This window comes from Bufo bufo, chromosome 6, assembly GCF_905171765.1.
Source record: "Bufo bufo chromosome 6, aBufBuf1.1, whole genome shotgun sequence".
Lineage (NCBI taxonomy): Eukaryota > Metazoa > Chordata > Amphibia > Anura > Bufonidae > Bufo > Bufo bufo.
In genome coordinates this window covers 103,491,670-103,508,262 of record NC_053394.1, presented here as the reverse complement: position 1 = coordinate 103,508,262, position 16,593 = coordinate 103,491,670, and the positions used below count along the sequence as shown (strand labels likewise).

Here is a 16,593-nt window from a genome sequence, read left to right as displayed (position 1 = left end):
ATGAAAAATCTGTATAGTTCACTAACTCCACAATATACAATGTCAGTTGTTGATGGCCTCGTCCCTTGGATCCCCATGGTTTTCTTAACCCATCTCAGCCCTACAAACTGCCAAGAGCCCTTCTGCAGTGGTTCCCATAACATAGAATATAGCTTCTGTAGTAAAAGTCATTCAGCAGAAGGGGTCCTGGAGCTTTAGGCTGGGCCCAGATGTGGAGAATAATTTCCAATGTGTTACATAAGGATTTTTGCTGCAGATTTGGCACAGATTTTGCCCTTTATGATGCAAATCTGCTGTAAAAATATGCATAATTTCCACAAAAGAGTAAGTAGATCTGAAAATCCGTAGCATGCTCTGATTTCAGGGTAGAACACTTCTGGTACAGTAGGTGTAGATAGGCCGCTTGCACTCTAAATTCCAGCAAATCTGCCATGTGTTGGAAATCTGACACATTTTATTACCAGATCCGCTGCAAAAAATCTGAACTTACACTCTGATTTTTGCCTCCCATTAAAAACAATGGCGTGAGGATTCATCATAGAAGGCCTGTGGCTTTTCCACCAAACTAGCCAAAAAAATAGATGAAAAACCGCAGCACTCCCAGTCTTGAATCCAATTTTGTGCTTATTAACACCGAAAAAAATAGCAACGTTTCGACAGCAAAGTCTTTTTCAAGCTATATATAGACTGGGAGTGCTGCGGTTTTGCATCTATTTTTTGGGCTACCAAGGGGGCCCTCAGGTCGGGGCCTGGCACTGCGAGCACCGCCACCATTTTACACAGAAATTGACTAACAAGTGATGCTGTCCTGTTTTCACTTTGACGAGTTTTCCACCAAACGGACATTGTCAAAAGACAGTGTGAGCAGGGTCTATATCTGCACATGGTTTTCTCATGTACATACGGGCGCATTCAGACGAACGCTCCGTCTTTTGCGGTCTGCAAATTGTGGATCCGTAAAAAAACACGGATGCTGCCCGTGAGTGTTCCGCACAGAGAGGGCGGTCCATTATAGAAATGCCTATTATTGCAGACAAGAATAGGACATGCTCTAAAGTTTTGTGGGGCCACAGAACGGAACAACGAATGTGAACAGCACACAGTGTGCAGTCCGCATCTTTTGCGGCCCCAATGAAATGAATGGGACCGCACCCGTTATGCAATTTTGTGGACTCATTCATATGGTCGTCTGAATGAGCCCTAAGATATAATGGAAGCTGGAGGATTACAAGGCTGGAGGAATTTCTGATGACCAGATCCCCAGGAAACGCCTGGGAGGAAGTCAATGAGAACATTGGGGGAGGGGAAAGTGGAGCTGTTGCCCATAGCAACCACTCTGAATGCTTTAATTTTTCCAAATAGTTTACAATGTGGAATCTGGTTGCTATGGGCAACTCCTCGACTTTTCCTGTGCACCAGTTTGGTAACTCTCATCCATTGTGTAGCAGGCGTCTTATTATAATACTACATTAGAACAGGTAACTATATCTGTAGATATTCATCTTGCTAAACATGTCAACCCGGTGGTAGATGTAGTTTAAGCCTTGTGAAGTGCACCGAGTGGTATATATAATGTGTACCAATCCCCTGGGCACCACTATACCATCTTCACACTTGTCTAATGTGCAGCTGACCCAGCAGATCCGGCCCTAAAGGCGATACTCTGCAGTAATTACATCAGGTCCTTGCCGTAAAAGTGACAACACCGGCTGAGCAATGTGTGATTCACAAGCCTCCTAAGAAGTAATCCCGGCACCAAAATAATGCATGATGACAAATGGGCTACTTGCTGGCTCCTGATGGCTCCTCATGTTGTCGAGAACATCAATACATATAACTGATGCTACTCCATAGCACGTGAGGGCAGGAAACGTATAGGATCTCTGAAAAACTGAAATCTAGGACTAAACATATCAGTTATACGCAAGATCCCAAGGAGATACTGGTATCTACCACTAAAACTAGACCAATGATCTCATTATCTAACATGCGAAAGAGACTGGAGGATAATGAATCTTTACTGTGGCCATGACCTAAAATGATAGCCAGGGGTTAGACAAGCTGGACTTGTGGGGAACTGCTGATCGCTGCATCGGCTTCCATTTGAAAAGTGTTTCCCCTTTAAAGGGCATCTGTCAGCAGCTTTGTACCTATGAAACCAGCGGACCTGTTTCATGTGCACTTGGCAGCTGAAGGCATCTGTGTTGGTCCCATGTTCATATCTGCCCGCATTGCTGAGAAAAATTATGTTTTACGATATGCAAATGAGCCTCTGGGAGCAATGGGGGCATTGCCATTACACCTAGGGGCTCAGCTCTCTCTGTAACTGCCCAGCCCTGTCTTCACTGTCTGGCCCTGTCAAATAAAGTGGAGAGGGCACACCAGATGCAGAGAGAACTGAGCCTCCTAGGTGTAATGGCAACGCCCCCGTTGCTCCTAGAGTCTCATTTGCATATACACTGCCTGTCCCCAAAAAAAGTCGCCACCAAAAAAAAGCCTTTAGCTTTGATTACGGCACACCTTCGCTGTGGCATTGTTTCGATAAGCTTCTGCAATGTCACAAGATTTATTTCCATCCAGTGTTGCATTAATTGTTCACCAAGATCTTGCATTGATGATGGTAGAGTCTGACCGCTGCTCAAAGCCTTCTCCAGCACATCCCAAAGATTCTCAATGGGGTTAAGGTCTGGACTCTGTGGTGGCCAATCTATGTGTGACAATGATGTCTCCTGCTCCCTGAACCACTCTTTCACAATTTGAGCCCGATGAATCCTGGCATTGTCATCTTGGAATATGCCCGTGCCACCAGGGAAGATAAAATCCATTGATGGAATAACCTGGTCATTCAGTATGTTCAGGTAGTCGGCTGACCTCATTCTTGGAGCACATACTGTTGCTGAACCTAGACCTGGCCAACTGCAGCAACCCCAGATCATAGCACTGCCCCCACAGGCTGGTACAGTGGGCACTAGGCGTGATGGGTGCATCACTTCATCTGCCTCTCTTCTTACCCTGATGCGGCTATCACTCTGGAACAGGGTAAATCTGGACTCATCAGACCACAGGACCTTCTTCCATTGCTCCAGAGTCCAATCTTTATGCTTCCTAGCAAATTGAAGCCTTTTTTTCTGGTTTCCCTCACTGATTAGTGGTTTTCTTACAGCTACGCAGCTGTTTAGTCCCAACCCCTTGAGTTCCCTTCGCATTGTGCGTGTGGAAATGCTCTTACTTTTACTATTAAACATAGCCCTGAGTTCTACTGTTGTTTTTCTTTGTTTTGATTTTACCAAATGTTTAAGTGATCGCCAATCATGATCATTCAGGAATTTTTCCCCGCCACATTTCTTTCTCGAATATGATGGGTCCCCACTATCCTCCAGTTTTGAATAATGCGTTGGACAGTTCTTAACCCAATTTTAGACGTTTCTGCAATCTCCTTCGATGTTTTCTCTGCTTGATGCATGCCAATGATTTGACCCTTCTCAAACAGACCAACATCTTTTCCACGACCACGAGATGTGTCTTTCGACATGGTTGTTTAAGAAATGAGAAGCAACTCATTGCACCAGTTGGGGTTAAATAACTTGTTGCCAGCTAAAAGATAATCGCCCCTGCAGTAATTATCCAATAGGAGGCTCATAACTATTTGCTTAGTTAAATCCAGGTGGCGACTTTTTTTTTGGACAGGCAGTGTATTAAAACATCACTTTTCTAGGGCAAATATGAACAAGGGACCAACACAGATGTCTTCAGCTGCCAAGTGCACATGAAACAGGTCAGCGACGTACAAATCTGCAGACAGATGCCCTTTGAAAATCCTCACATACAAAGCTTTGACATTCGGGGCAGGGCGTTCCGTACATCAAGGAGCAATGAGGCTGACTAGATGACTTTATCACAGATGTAACTGCAATGGTGGTGTGGAACTGGTTGTTCAAAAATGCGATTTCTTGGGGGGAGCAGTGTTATGTTTTGTATGAGCCATGTTGTTGAAAACTCAATGGTAAAACTCAAAAATTTCTTGATAAAAAAAGAAATAAATAAAAAGATAACTTTCTGGTTGCTTGCAGCCGCTACTAGAGTGGCTCCTCTGCCGGCCCGTCAGTAGACACAGTCTGTGTCTGTAGCTAGACAGAAGAGAGCGATACACAATGCCTGCATCCTGCGGATAGAGGTGCAGGGCAAGAGCGGGGAACGTGATCTCTCCGCCACCGCCCGGCTAGATTATTCAAATACTCCAGCTCATAAAAAGAACAATTCCAATAAAAAAGGCACAATATGAAAATATTGTATATGTAATATACAACTATACAAGTGAAGAGTCACAGACAGATAAAGTACACAACTTGTGATGAACTTTCCGGGACTAACGTCATTAACGTAGGTTTCTCTCCTAAACTGACTGCACTATCATATTTACGGCTATTTGTGGCTGCATCCTGAGCCGATGACCGCTGTCTGAGAAAGCTGCCTTTATCTGGGTCACTAGTCTCCTTGGGTGAGTGAATAGAGACTTACACGCACCGTATACCGTGATGCCCTACACAAAGACAAGGACAGGGAGGAAGGTCAGCTACAGACAAAATGCACATTAAAAGCAAGGCGCAAAACCGTTAGTAACTTTATGACTTGTCTCTACAAATCATCACACACGGTATAATCTACGGCAGGGACGCACAATCCCTCAGTCTGCCGCTGTTATGGGGGGCACTGTGTGGCTGACACTTTTAGGGTACGTCCACACCTAACAGATTTACCCCTTATTCTTTCTGATAGTAAAAGCTCAGGGATGATACACAAACATTAAAGGGAACCTGTCACCGGGATTTTGTGTATAGAGCTGAGGACATGGGTTGCTAGATGGCCGCTAGCACATCTGCAATACCCAGTCCCCATAGCTCTGTGTGCTTTTATTGTGCAAAAAAAACTATTTGATACATATGCAAATGAACCTGAGATGAGTCCTGTCCCTGACTCATCCCACATACAGGACTGATCTCAGGTTAATTTGCATATGTATCAAATAGTTTTTTTTGCACAATAAAAGCACACAGAGCTATGGGGACTGGGTATTGCGGATGTGCTAGCGGCCATCTAGCAACCCATGTCCTCAGCTCTATACACAAAATCCCGGTGACAGGTTCCCTTTAAATCTGCAGCATCAAATCAGACGGAATTGCTTGTCAATTCAAAGCAGAAGATTTAATGAATTTTTTTATTTTTTGCTGTGGATATTCCATCTGAATTGCAAAGCCGCTGAAAAGATAGAAGTCAATGGGGAACATCCAACAGAACTTGACATATGGTGGATTTAAAAAATCCACACCGCAGGTCAGTTTCCACATGGAAAATGTACACAGCGTGTGGATGAGATTTCTACAAATGTCATGCACTTTGCAGATGCTGTAATCTGCAAAACCCTGACGGGAAATCTGCAGAAAATCTGTTATGTGTGGGTGAGCCCTTATGGGAAAGATTATGGAGGAGATTTATCAAACTGGTGTAAAGTAGAACTGGCTTAGTTGTCAATAGCAACCAATCAGATTCCGCCTTTCATTTTCCAAAGGAGCTGTGAAAAATGAAAGGTGGAATCTGATCGGCTGCTTTGGGCAACTAAGCCCGTTCTACTTTACACCAGTTTGATAAATCTCCCCTATGTGGCTATACCAGTTCCCAGATGTGTAGGGTACTGTAGCCAGCCCAATTCACTGCGGGCTGCAGTTCCCTGCACCGCGGGAGGTCAAGGCGCTGTTGTGCACAAAGGAGCAGCAGGGCTAAATTCAGCACTTTTATACTCAGGATCAGTGAGGTTCCAGAGGTCAGTCTACTACCTATCATAAAATGATGGGATATCCTAAGCTATATGCCGTCACTTTATAAGATGGGAACACCCCTTTAAAGTTACAGGAGAAACTATTACTATGCTATGCATGATGTAAACCATGATATTACATTATCTAGAGTTCTTCTTTAAAGAGGTATTCCAGTAGGAGACATTTATGACATATCTATACCATGAAATTCTAACAGGTTTGGGAGCTGGACTGATGTGCGTCTCTCTCCATTGTAGTTTACAGGATTTCAATGGTTGTGTGGCCACATCATCTCCGGAGTGCCAAACAGGGGAGCATGGGGTCTCCTTTTTTTTCAATAGGACGGAACCGCAACTATCAGACATTTATCATACAGTTGCAAGAAAAAGTATGTGAACCCTTTGGAATTATATGGATTTCTGCACAAATTGGTCATAAAATGTGATCTGATCTTCATCTAAGTCACAACAATAGACAATCACAGTCTGCTTAAACTAATAACACACAAAGAATTAGATGTTACCATGTTTTTATTGAACACACCATGTAAACATTCACAGTGCAGGTGGAAAAAGTATGTGAACCCTTGGATTTAATAACTGGTTGAACCTCCTTTGGCAGCAATAACTTCAACCAAACGTTTCCTGTAGTTGCAGATCAGACGTGCACAATGGTCAGGAGTAATTCTTGACCATTCCTCTTTACAGAACTGTGTCAGTTCAGCAATATTCTTGGGATGTCTGGTGTGAATCGCTTTCTTGAGATCATGCCACAGTATCCCAATCGGGTCAGGTTGAGGTCAGGACTCTGACTGGGCCACTCCAGAAGGCGTATTTTCTTCTGTTTAAGCCATTCTGTTGTTGATTTACTTCTATGCCTTGGGTCGTTGTCCTGTTGCAACACCCATCTTCTGTTGAGCTTCAGCTGGTGGACAGATGGCCTTAAGTTCTCCTGCAAAATGTCTTGATAAACTTGGGAATTCAGGCCCTAACGCAGCAAAGCAGCCCCAAACCATGATGCCCCCACCACCATACTTCACAGTTGGGATGAGGTTTTGATGTTGGTGTGTTGTGCCTCTTTTTCTCCACACATAGTGTGTGTTTCTTCCAAACAACTCAACTGTGGTTTCATCTGTCCACAGAATATTTTGCCAGTACTGCTGTGGAACATCCAGGTGCTCTTGTGCAAACTGTAAACGTGCAGCAATGTTTTTTTTGGACAGCAGTGGCTTCCTCTGTGGTATCCTCCCATATAATCCATTCTTGTTTAGTGTTTTACGTATCGTAGATTCGCTAACAGGGATGTTAGCATATGCCAGAGACTTTTGTAAGTCTTTAGCTGACACTCTAGGATTCTTCTTCACCTCATTGAGCAGTCTGCGCTGTGCTCTTGCAGTCATCTTTACAGGACGGCCACTCCTAGGGAGAGTAGCAGCAAAGCTGAACTTTCTCCATTTATTGACAATTTGTCTTACCGTGGACTGATGAACAGCAAGGCTTTTGGAGATACTTTATGCTCAGCTTTATGCAAGTCAACAATTCTTAATCGTAGGTCTTCTGAGAGCTCTTTTGTGCGAGGCATCATTCACATCAGGCAATGCTTCTTGTGAAAAGCAAACCCAAAACTGGTGTGTGTGTGTTTTTATAGGGCAGGGCAGCTGTAACCAACACCTCCAATCTCATCTCATTGTTGGACTCCAGTTGGCTGACACCTCACTCCAATTAGCTCTTGCAGATGTCATTAGTCTAGGGGTTCACATACTTTTTCCACCTGCACTGTGAATGTTTGCATGGTGTGTTCAATAAAAACATGGTAACATTTAATTCTTTGTGTGTTATTAGTTTAAGCAGACTGTGATTGTCTATTGTTGTGATTTAGATACAGATCAGATCACATTTTATGACCAATTTGTGCAGAAATCCATATCATTCCAAAGGGTTCACATACTTTTTCTTGCAACTGTATATACAGTTGATATAGCATCAATTTATCAGAGGTTCATTGCTGTCTGACACTGGGACCCTCATACAAGAAAAGGTTGTGCACCCCCGGGGTTCTTCCCATCTGATAACGTTGCAGCATATAACATTATGATCCACGAGTTCTGACCTCTGTATCTCTCACCGACTCGAAGAATGACGCTCCACGAGTGCTGGACATTTCTCTAGTTCCATGGGGCCTACCTGGATTTGGCACATTGATGTAGACTCTTGTGTACTGCCACAGTGCAGCTTTCTACAATCCCCTGTCATCAGCTTTCTTAGTTTGTAATTGCATTGGTGATTTTCATCAACGCTTGTGACATTTACACTATGTGATCTAGGGAGTTCACAAAATGGTTACCTCCATAGTGGAAAAGGTGATGGTTTAGGGTGCTTTCACACTTGCGTTTTTCTTTTCCGGCACTGAGTTCCGTCAAAAGGGCTCAATGCCGGAAAAGAACCGATCAGTTATATCCCTATGCATTCTGAATGGAGAGCAATCCATTCAGGATGCATCAAGATGTCTTCAGTACAGTCTTTTTGACTGATCAGGCAAAAGATAAAACCGCAGCATGCTACGATTTTATCTCCGGCCAAAAAAACTGAAGACTTGCCTGAATGCGCAGACCGAAAAAAAGTGAAGAAAATAAATGCCGGATCCGTTTTGCCGGATGACACCGGAAAGACGGATCCGGCATTTTAATGCATTTTTCTGATGGATCAGGCATTTTTAAGACTGATCAGGATCCTGATCAGTCTTACAAATGCCATCAGTTGGCATACGTTTTGCCGATCCGGCAGGCAGTTCCGACGACGGAACTGCTTGCCGGATCACTCTGCCGCAACTGTGAAAGTAGCCTTAGTGAAGTTTTAATATTTGATGGGTCACGATCACGAGTCATAAAGCGAATGAATAAAACAAACTGGGCAAGAGAACCTCGATGACAACAAACCGCGGTATTTATTTTCTGTGCAGCTAAATGGCAGTATTCCCTGCAGGGCAAACCTGCCATTGGCATAAAAGCAGAGAGATGAACTCACATCTGGGGGAATCCTGGCGCTGTCTTTCACACTGTTCCCTTCCACGGTAAGGTGATAAACTTGCCCATCTGTGTCTGCAAACACAAAGTGTTCCCGCGCAGAGATATTCTGGCTCAGCTCCGACTTGCTCTCCGCCTCCTGTAACAGACTAATACGGCAGGTAAATGCTGGCACCAGCTACTTAGCCATTTACTTTGCCACTCTTCCTTCTAATTGCCTCATTAGTGCAGCATTAATACACAGTCAATGGCCATACAGGGAGAAATGTACAAAGTGGAAAACCAGCAGCCTTCATGATCCGTTCTTCAGGCCAATGCGCCGGTTTTCTATAGAAGTCTGTGCCATTCTTCTGCCAAATCACCCACATGGACATTGATTGGATGAGGGGCTTGAAAGTAATAAAATGCAGCAGCATGTGGGAGTCATTTTATCTATCGACCTGCAAGAACAATTTCCTTTATCTCAAACTAGAAGATACACAGGGATGGCTCTGGAGGAGGGGGACAGTCTCCCGGCTCAGGACTCTGCCCTTTGAATTAAACTGGCCATATGGCTCAGCCTCCCATACACATGCAAGCGTGGGTCGGCTGAGCCATGTGGCGTAGCGATCGTAAAAGAAGGGGAGGCGACAGCTTACAGGGCTGCTACTCAGAAGGGGCAACCCAGGAGGAGGACTAAAAGATTTTATTGTTAGGGTCCCCTCAACAGTATTATACAATGACATCACAGTATATACAGTGACATGACATACAGTGTAGGTAACTGACGAAGCAGCTGACGGGCCTGCTCTGAGAGAACGATTTTGACTAGCCACAGGAGTGAGGGTTGCGAAGAAGTTGCTGGGGTGAGGTGGGGCCTCGTTCATTTCTAGTTACGCCACTGGGCTTAGCATTCATGTGCTCTGAAAAGGAGAGGGGGGGGGGGGGGGGGGGGAGTTGTCATTGCCAGACTCCTGTAGCAGCGACTTATCTTCTCTGAGAACGGAAGGATAGGACATCATGAAATCTAACAGCCTGCTCCTTCTTTCCCCCTGGAGCACCACTATACACATTAGATGATCTTGGAGTTCAATAATCTAATGTGTATGGCTAGCCTTAGAGTGGTGCTGCTTAGTATCAGCGCTTCCTGCTATGGCAGACCTGTCCCACCTCTTTATTACACCGACGCTAACTCACTTGAATGGGCGCCATGTAATATTTCCTTTAATGTATCCCCGGCTACAACTTTCCCTGACAATAACAGGTGACTGACGGATGTTTTTGGAAGGTAGACCCAAGTCAATCAGCTGATGGTCGTGCTGGATTGGTTCCTTGAAGGGGTTGACATAGACAGAACACCACCTTTAACATCAAGATTTGTGTATAATACCCAGACAAGCTGCTGTTATTTATGGATAATGGGAGTAGTAACAAGGAATTAATGAAAGTACTGGTAATTACAAAAGCAAAATCAGTTCATGGTCTACCTGGCTATCCCATGATCCTAAAAAATGCTTCATTTATAAGCATGCATAGGCCTTCTGCCTAGGATGTCAGAGCACCATTCTGCTGGTCTGTGTAGTTCAGGTCACAGCTTTTTTGTTATGTTATATCTATACGGCTGTTTCCTAGTTGTAAAATGTTATCTATGGTATAAAACATGTCATTATTAGCAGCGGTCAGCTCATTTTACACATATCTTCAAGGCTTCTATTCGTCTCTCTGTCTAAAATGTGACATATAAAATATGGAGAGCAGGCTTTGAACTATTAGTAAAGTGCTAGCGAGCTGGCAGATGCTTTACCTGATGACTGAGGATTCAACAATGCTCAGATCAGCGTCTGAAGAGACTGTCTGACGTGCCATTGCCTCGCGAGCTGCCATATGTTTCTTACGAAGACTCTTCAGATTATGAGAAGGAGACCACTCCTGAGAGACAAAGGAGGAAGAAGCTGCTGTGTTACAATGCCGAGCAAAATAGGAATTCGATATTTACAGATCGCAGGGCGAAACATTTTACCAGAAACGATCAGTATGTATAAAATCTACTGAAGGAGAAGCACCAAATGTTGACATGAAGGACACAGCAACAAGCATACTGGCGTCCTGGAGCAAAGTGACAAAAAAAAGTGCAGATATTGGGTCAGGTTTTGAGCTACAGGTATGATTTGTCCATTGAAAAAAAAAAAACATTCCAATATGTTAATCTTAATTTCCCTAAGATCAACGCTCTCCAAAGCCACCCTTAACCTTAGGGCAAAATGTGAGAAGACGATTTGCAGCATGAATACAGACTACCAGAGACAGAGACCCTTATTTGGCTGTTATTCTACACAGACTACGAAGAAAACCGCATGTGAAATTGTCAGTGCTCTCCTCCCCTTTACCCAATTGATGGGATGTGACCGCACCAATCAGACATATATGGCATATCTTACGGACATACCATAAATGAACCTAAATTACACTCAAAGGAGTGAACACCTAAATAAGGCTCTGATGCTAAAGGAGGGCCAAAGGCATTTCTGCAACGTAGGATAATACCAGTATTATACATGACGGATGGAGGGCCCTGTTACAGGTTTTGCATTGGTGGCCAACAAGCAATAGGTTATACGTCTGCTAAAAGAATAAGGTGCAACACTTAGAGCTCGGACTCATTGAAGCCACATCTGTCCATGTTTCTCATGGACATCCCTCCTCAAACCCCATCTTTCTAATCTCTTCAGGATTTCAAACAAAGAAATAAGTGGAGGCTTGGGATATATTTTTATTTCAAAACATGATCACACGGGTACGACCACATGCTGCAGTAGTGTCGCACTCATGCTGTGGTTAGGGAATGCATTTGGTTACCACATGGGTAAGCATGCTTTTTGGGTGCAGTTTTTTGTCCGCGATCATTTATGGACTGTTGTTTGAACTGTTGTGAATTTTTGTGGTTAACTTCAAATAGTGATAAAATATACTACTCACAAAAAGTTAGGGATATTTGGCTTTCGGGGGAAATTTATGGAAAACTTAAAAGTTTACTCTACAGTGATATTATATCATGAAAGTAGGGCATTTAAGTAGAAGCATGCAATGATGATTTCCTCATCTCAAACAATTTATTGAAACAAAAGCTAACACCAGTGGTGGGTATACCCCTACAAAAAATGTCAATGTCTCAATAACTTGTCATGTGGCCTTGAGCATCAATTACAGCTTGACAACGACGTATTATGCTGTTTACAAGTCGACTTATTGTCTGCTGAGGCATGGCATCCCACTCTTCTTGAAGCACGGCCCTCAGGTCATTGAGGTTCTGGGGTACAGACTTATGAGCCTCTACATGGTGACTCAGCTGATCCCATAGGTTTTCAATGGGATCCAAGTCTGGAGAAAGTGCAGGCCACTCCATTTGAGGTCCCCCAGTCTCCAGCAGCCGTTCTCTAATGATGTGACCTTGAGGACCATTGTCCTCCATGAAGATAAAGTTAGGCCTGTGTTGTTAATGCAGAGGCACAATGACTGGATTAATGACATTATTCAAGAAGTATGGGCTTGTCACTGTACCACTGACAAAGTGTAGGGCAGTTCTGTATTGACTAGACACACCTGCCCACACTGTAACATCACCACCACCAAAGGCTCGTCTGGTGAAAACAGTGGCTGACGCATAGTGCTCTCCTTGACGTCTCCAACATCGTTGGCAGCCATCATTTCTGCTCAGCGTGAAATGACTTTCATCAGTGAACAGCACTGAGGCCCACTAGTCCCTCGTCCAGCTTTGATGCTCCCTGGCCCATGCAAGAGGATGATGTCTTTGCCTGGTGGTGTGGTCAGGTACCCGTGCAGGTCGCCTAGCACGCAGACCATGGTGATGTAAACAGTTTCGAATGGTCTGAAATAACACTTGGGTGCCTCTCACCTCCCTAAATGTGCCTGGAGTTGTGTGGTATTCATCATCTGGTTCTAAACTTTGAAAGGCTCTATTCTAAACTTTGAAAGGCTCTATTCACAATGAAGCAGTCATCAGTCTGGGATGTGGCCAAAGGACGTCCACTTTTATGCCTTTCTGTGACTCTTCCAGTCTCTCTGTATCTCAGTTGCAACCTGCTGATGACACTCTGTGACACTCTAAGCTCAGTGGCCACTTCCGCCTGAGAACATCCTGCTTGAAGCCTCGCAATGGCGAGGTACTGTTGATGAATTGTTAGGTGTCGTTTTGGTCTTATGATGTCAAAATGTGAACAGCATGATGAGGAGGACTGTTTAAATACCAATTCTAATTGAACCAAGAAATGTATTGGGTGATTCATGGATCAAACACCAGCAAGTTGTGCAAAAAGTACTGAAACATTGAAGTTTTGAGAAGGTCACATTACGTTCACCTGTAAAAGGTTAGAGTGCATTTTCGGTTCCTCCTGAAATTTTACCCACAAGCCAAATAACCCTAACTTTTTGTGAGAAGTGTATGCTAAACATATACCGCAAGCGGCTGACCAACTGTGTAACTAATGCAGTCAGCAGCCAGTTGGGCATGTTTTCTATGCAGTAGTCTGCACGTAAAACAGGTGCAGCCATCACAACTTGGCCAGGTCTGCCTCAGAAACCAATTTCCCCTTTGACTTCTATTGGGAGAAAAAGATGCTACAATTCCTAACCGCACCATGACCATGCCGTGTGGTCGTACCCTAAGGATTACAGAAATATACTTCACCAGTGTCCAGATTGTGGCATTACCTGAATATCTGACGACATGTATGCCTATGGCATTTTTTTGTTGACAAGGTATATCTAGCAATTTATCTACTTTTTGCAGAAGTTCAGTTTAGTTCAATTACCGCAGGGCAGCGAGTAGAAATTTGGAACATGTATGCATTACATAATGGCCTCTATGAGACCTTGTGGCTAAGCAACATCTAATGATTTAATTAGAACGAATCACCCCTAGGTAAAGGAAAAATAATGCCGCCATCAATTAACAGAACGTACCAAGGCTGTTACAGTAGGGAAGACCTTGGACATTTCCCGCAGCAGGGTACACGTCCTGATATCCCACAATTCCATTGGCTTGTCTTTAAACACCACAACCAGATACTGCCTGGAATACACAAGGACAGATGTCAGGTTGGCATAATCATCTCTTCATGATGTAGGAGCAGAGATTTCAGCACTGCAGCTATAGTATGCATATATCTATGACAGAAAGGCCAGACATCTGCCATGCACAACAGGAAATGACTCGGGAGGAGCAAAAGATTACTGGGATCTTTATTCTTCCACATATCATCTCTGCAGAAGTGCAGCAGTACGGGAGCGCTTACTTGAGATGAGACACTTTAATCATTTCCATGGGTTGTTCATCATTGCCTCTCTCTCCTCTGAAAGCCATAATTCTGCCTGGAAAAAAGTAAAAAGAAGCCAAGAAATAGTCTACATAGGAAATGTTTGTATGGTCATGGGAAAGGTTCATTTGGAATAATCAGAGTTATCAGATTCAAGAATACGCTCATCTGCAGTAAGGCTGGGATCACACATGCAGTTTTCGGTACAGTTTTAGATGCAGAGTTTTTCAGTCAAACACAGGGGTGAATCCATAAAGAATGACGTAGGACTCATGCACACGACCGTATGTATTTTATGGTCCAAAAAAACGGATCCACAAAAAATACATATGACGTCTGTGTGTATTCCGTATTTTGGGGAAAGGAACAGCTAGCCCCTAATAGAACAGCTCCGTAATGCGGACAATAATAGGACATGTTCTTTTTTTGCAGAACATACGGAAACATATATAGAAGTGAATGGGACGGCTGTATATAATTACACCGGCTCACTGTTGCGCTGCCGAATGTGAGCAGGTAAACAATGAAAAGAAGGCTGCGCTGGCACGGCGCGCGCCTTCTCTTGAACCAGCTGATCAGCGGGGGTGCCGGGTGTCGGACCCCTACCGATCTGATATTCACCAAATATGTGGATACAACTGATACATGTCTTGAAACAGCTAATTAATGTTATTCAACAGCATGGTGATTACATGTTAGGTAGGTGTGACATAGAACATCACGGTCGATTGGATCGTTATAATTGTGGGTGGTACCAGTATGTTGGATTTATAAGCTGTGTTTTTTGTTGTAAAATATGCTTGACAAAGGCTATTCCTAGCCGAAACGTTGCTGCTGTTTTTATGCTGTGTTGTGCGGTGATCGACTTAGATAAAGAAGAATTGTTGGATATGCTGCTGTGGCCCTCTACTTTTTTTACATGCCTATGGATTGCCTTGGATCTGTGATCTCCTGCCCAGCTGTTGCATGACCTCCACCATTGCGCTACACTAGCCGCTTGCTGTGCTGCTCCTGAACACTTTTCTATCTTCAGGATAGGTCATCAATAAAAATAACTTGGACAACCGCTTTAATACCCACAGCGCTGACAGCGTCTCTGTTTGCACTCCCATCCGATCAGACATATCTTTAAATGAAAAACCGGCAAATTTACACAAAGAATCTGCACTAGACTAGAGTACATTGGGACCGTGGATTTCACAATTGGTGATGGCAAGGGTGATATTGGTGCAAAAAGCCTGCCCCTTTTCTGCAGCAGAATACAGCAAACCTGGAAATCCGCACTGCTTTTAACACAATGTGCAACCAGATACTGAAAACTGCACTTACTTGCATTGCACTATAGTTTGCAGGGGATTTTCCATCAATGAAGTTGCTCCGAGGACTATTGTTTTTGATCACAGGTAAGATCTCCATTTTACCACACACATTAGATGAATGTCGGCGAACCCACCAATTTCAGCAGGATCGGCTGTTCATCTAATGTGCATGAGGGTACCCTGACTCTCCCCCCTATGTGTATCAATAGTTTGGATGGAAGAGCTGAAGGCCAAAGGTGCATTCAGCTGTGCCAGTAATAATTTCAATGTGTCCTAGATGCGAAAATTAAAGGGGTTGTCCCACAAAAAATATTCTAGTTTTCAAAACAGCAACTGGATCTAAATATGTTGGTAATTGCATGTAATTAAAAATTTTGTATAGCCACTGAGCCACTATATTTACTGAAATCTATCTGTATAGCGCCACCTGCTGCTTGCTCTTTTTCGAATTTCTTTGTCCCGCTCACTAAGACAGAAGTGCATGCTCGGTTCCATCCTTCCACTGCCACCAGCTGCAGCAGAAAGGACATGCCCCATAGCTGCCAGTGCTAAATACATCTGGCAGAACAACTGGAGCAATGAATGGTGAGATACGGGGCTGGTTCTACCTTTGTTAAAAAGAAACTGCCATGTCCTATATGATGTTGGGTTTTCATTTTAACATTAATCAAGGGTTTTAAATATGCAAAAAAAAAAATCAAAGGACGAGAGAATACTTTTTATAAGTATTGAAAAGACATGATATATATCTCAGCACCTTGCTAATAAACGCCAGGAACCCCTTAGCCCAGGTATTCGGCAACAGTTATTTCATTTCAGCGCCTCGAGGAGTACAGTCTGACATTCTCCGATTTCTGTGCTATGAAACGAGCGGCCTCACAGATCACCTCTGTGCTAAATTATTCACATTGTGAAAGCTGAGTCTGCTGCCAAGAGCAGCGTGAAGCCACAGTGCTTAAAATACTGGAGACAAAGGAAAAGATTTACTTAGTAGAGCAGTCACCAGACTTCAGAGCTCGCCTAATGAGGTCTACATTTCACGTTTCCAGTGAGATCCCAGCATGTACACATTACGCCGTTTTTATTATTAAAAGAAATGACAGTCGCTCTTGACATGTGACAATACA

At 43.7% G+C, this 16,593-nt stretch overlaps 1 protein-coding gene across 4 annotated transcripts in view; it reads right to left on the bottom strand.

Moving 5' to 3' along the window:
* Positions 1–16,593, bottom strand: part of WDR11 (WD repeat domain 11) — a 131,232-nt gene that overhangs the window by 27,021 nt on the left and 87,618 nt on the right. For all 4 annotated transcript variants that reach the window (XM_040436021.1, XM_040436022.1, XM_040436023.1 and 1 more), the window contains 4 exons: positions 14,127–14,202; positions 13,795–13,903; positions 10,619–10,743; positions 8,837–8,984 (listed from right to left, as the gene is read on the bottom strand). In XM_040436021.1, coding sequence (XP_040291955.1) covers positions 8,837–8,984; positions 10,619–10,743; positions 13,795–13,903; positions 14,127–14,202 — 458 coding nt within the window. The remainder of the gene's footprint in view (positions 1–8,836; positions 8,985–10,618; positions 10,744–13,794; positions 13,904–14,126; positions 14,203–16,593) is intronic.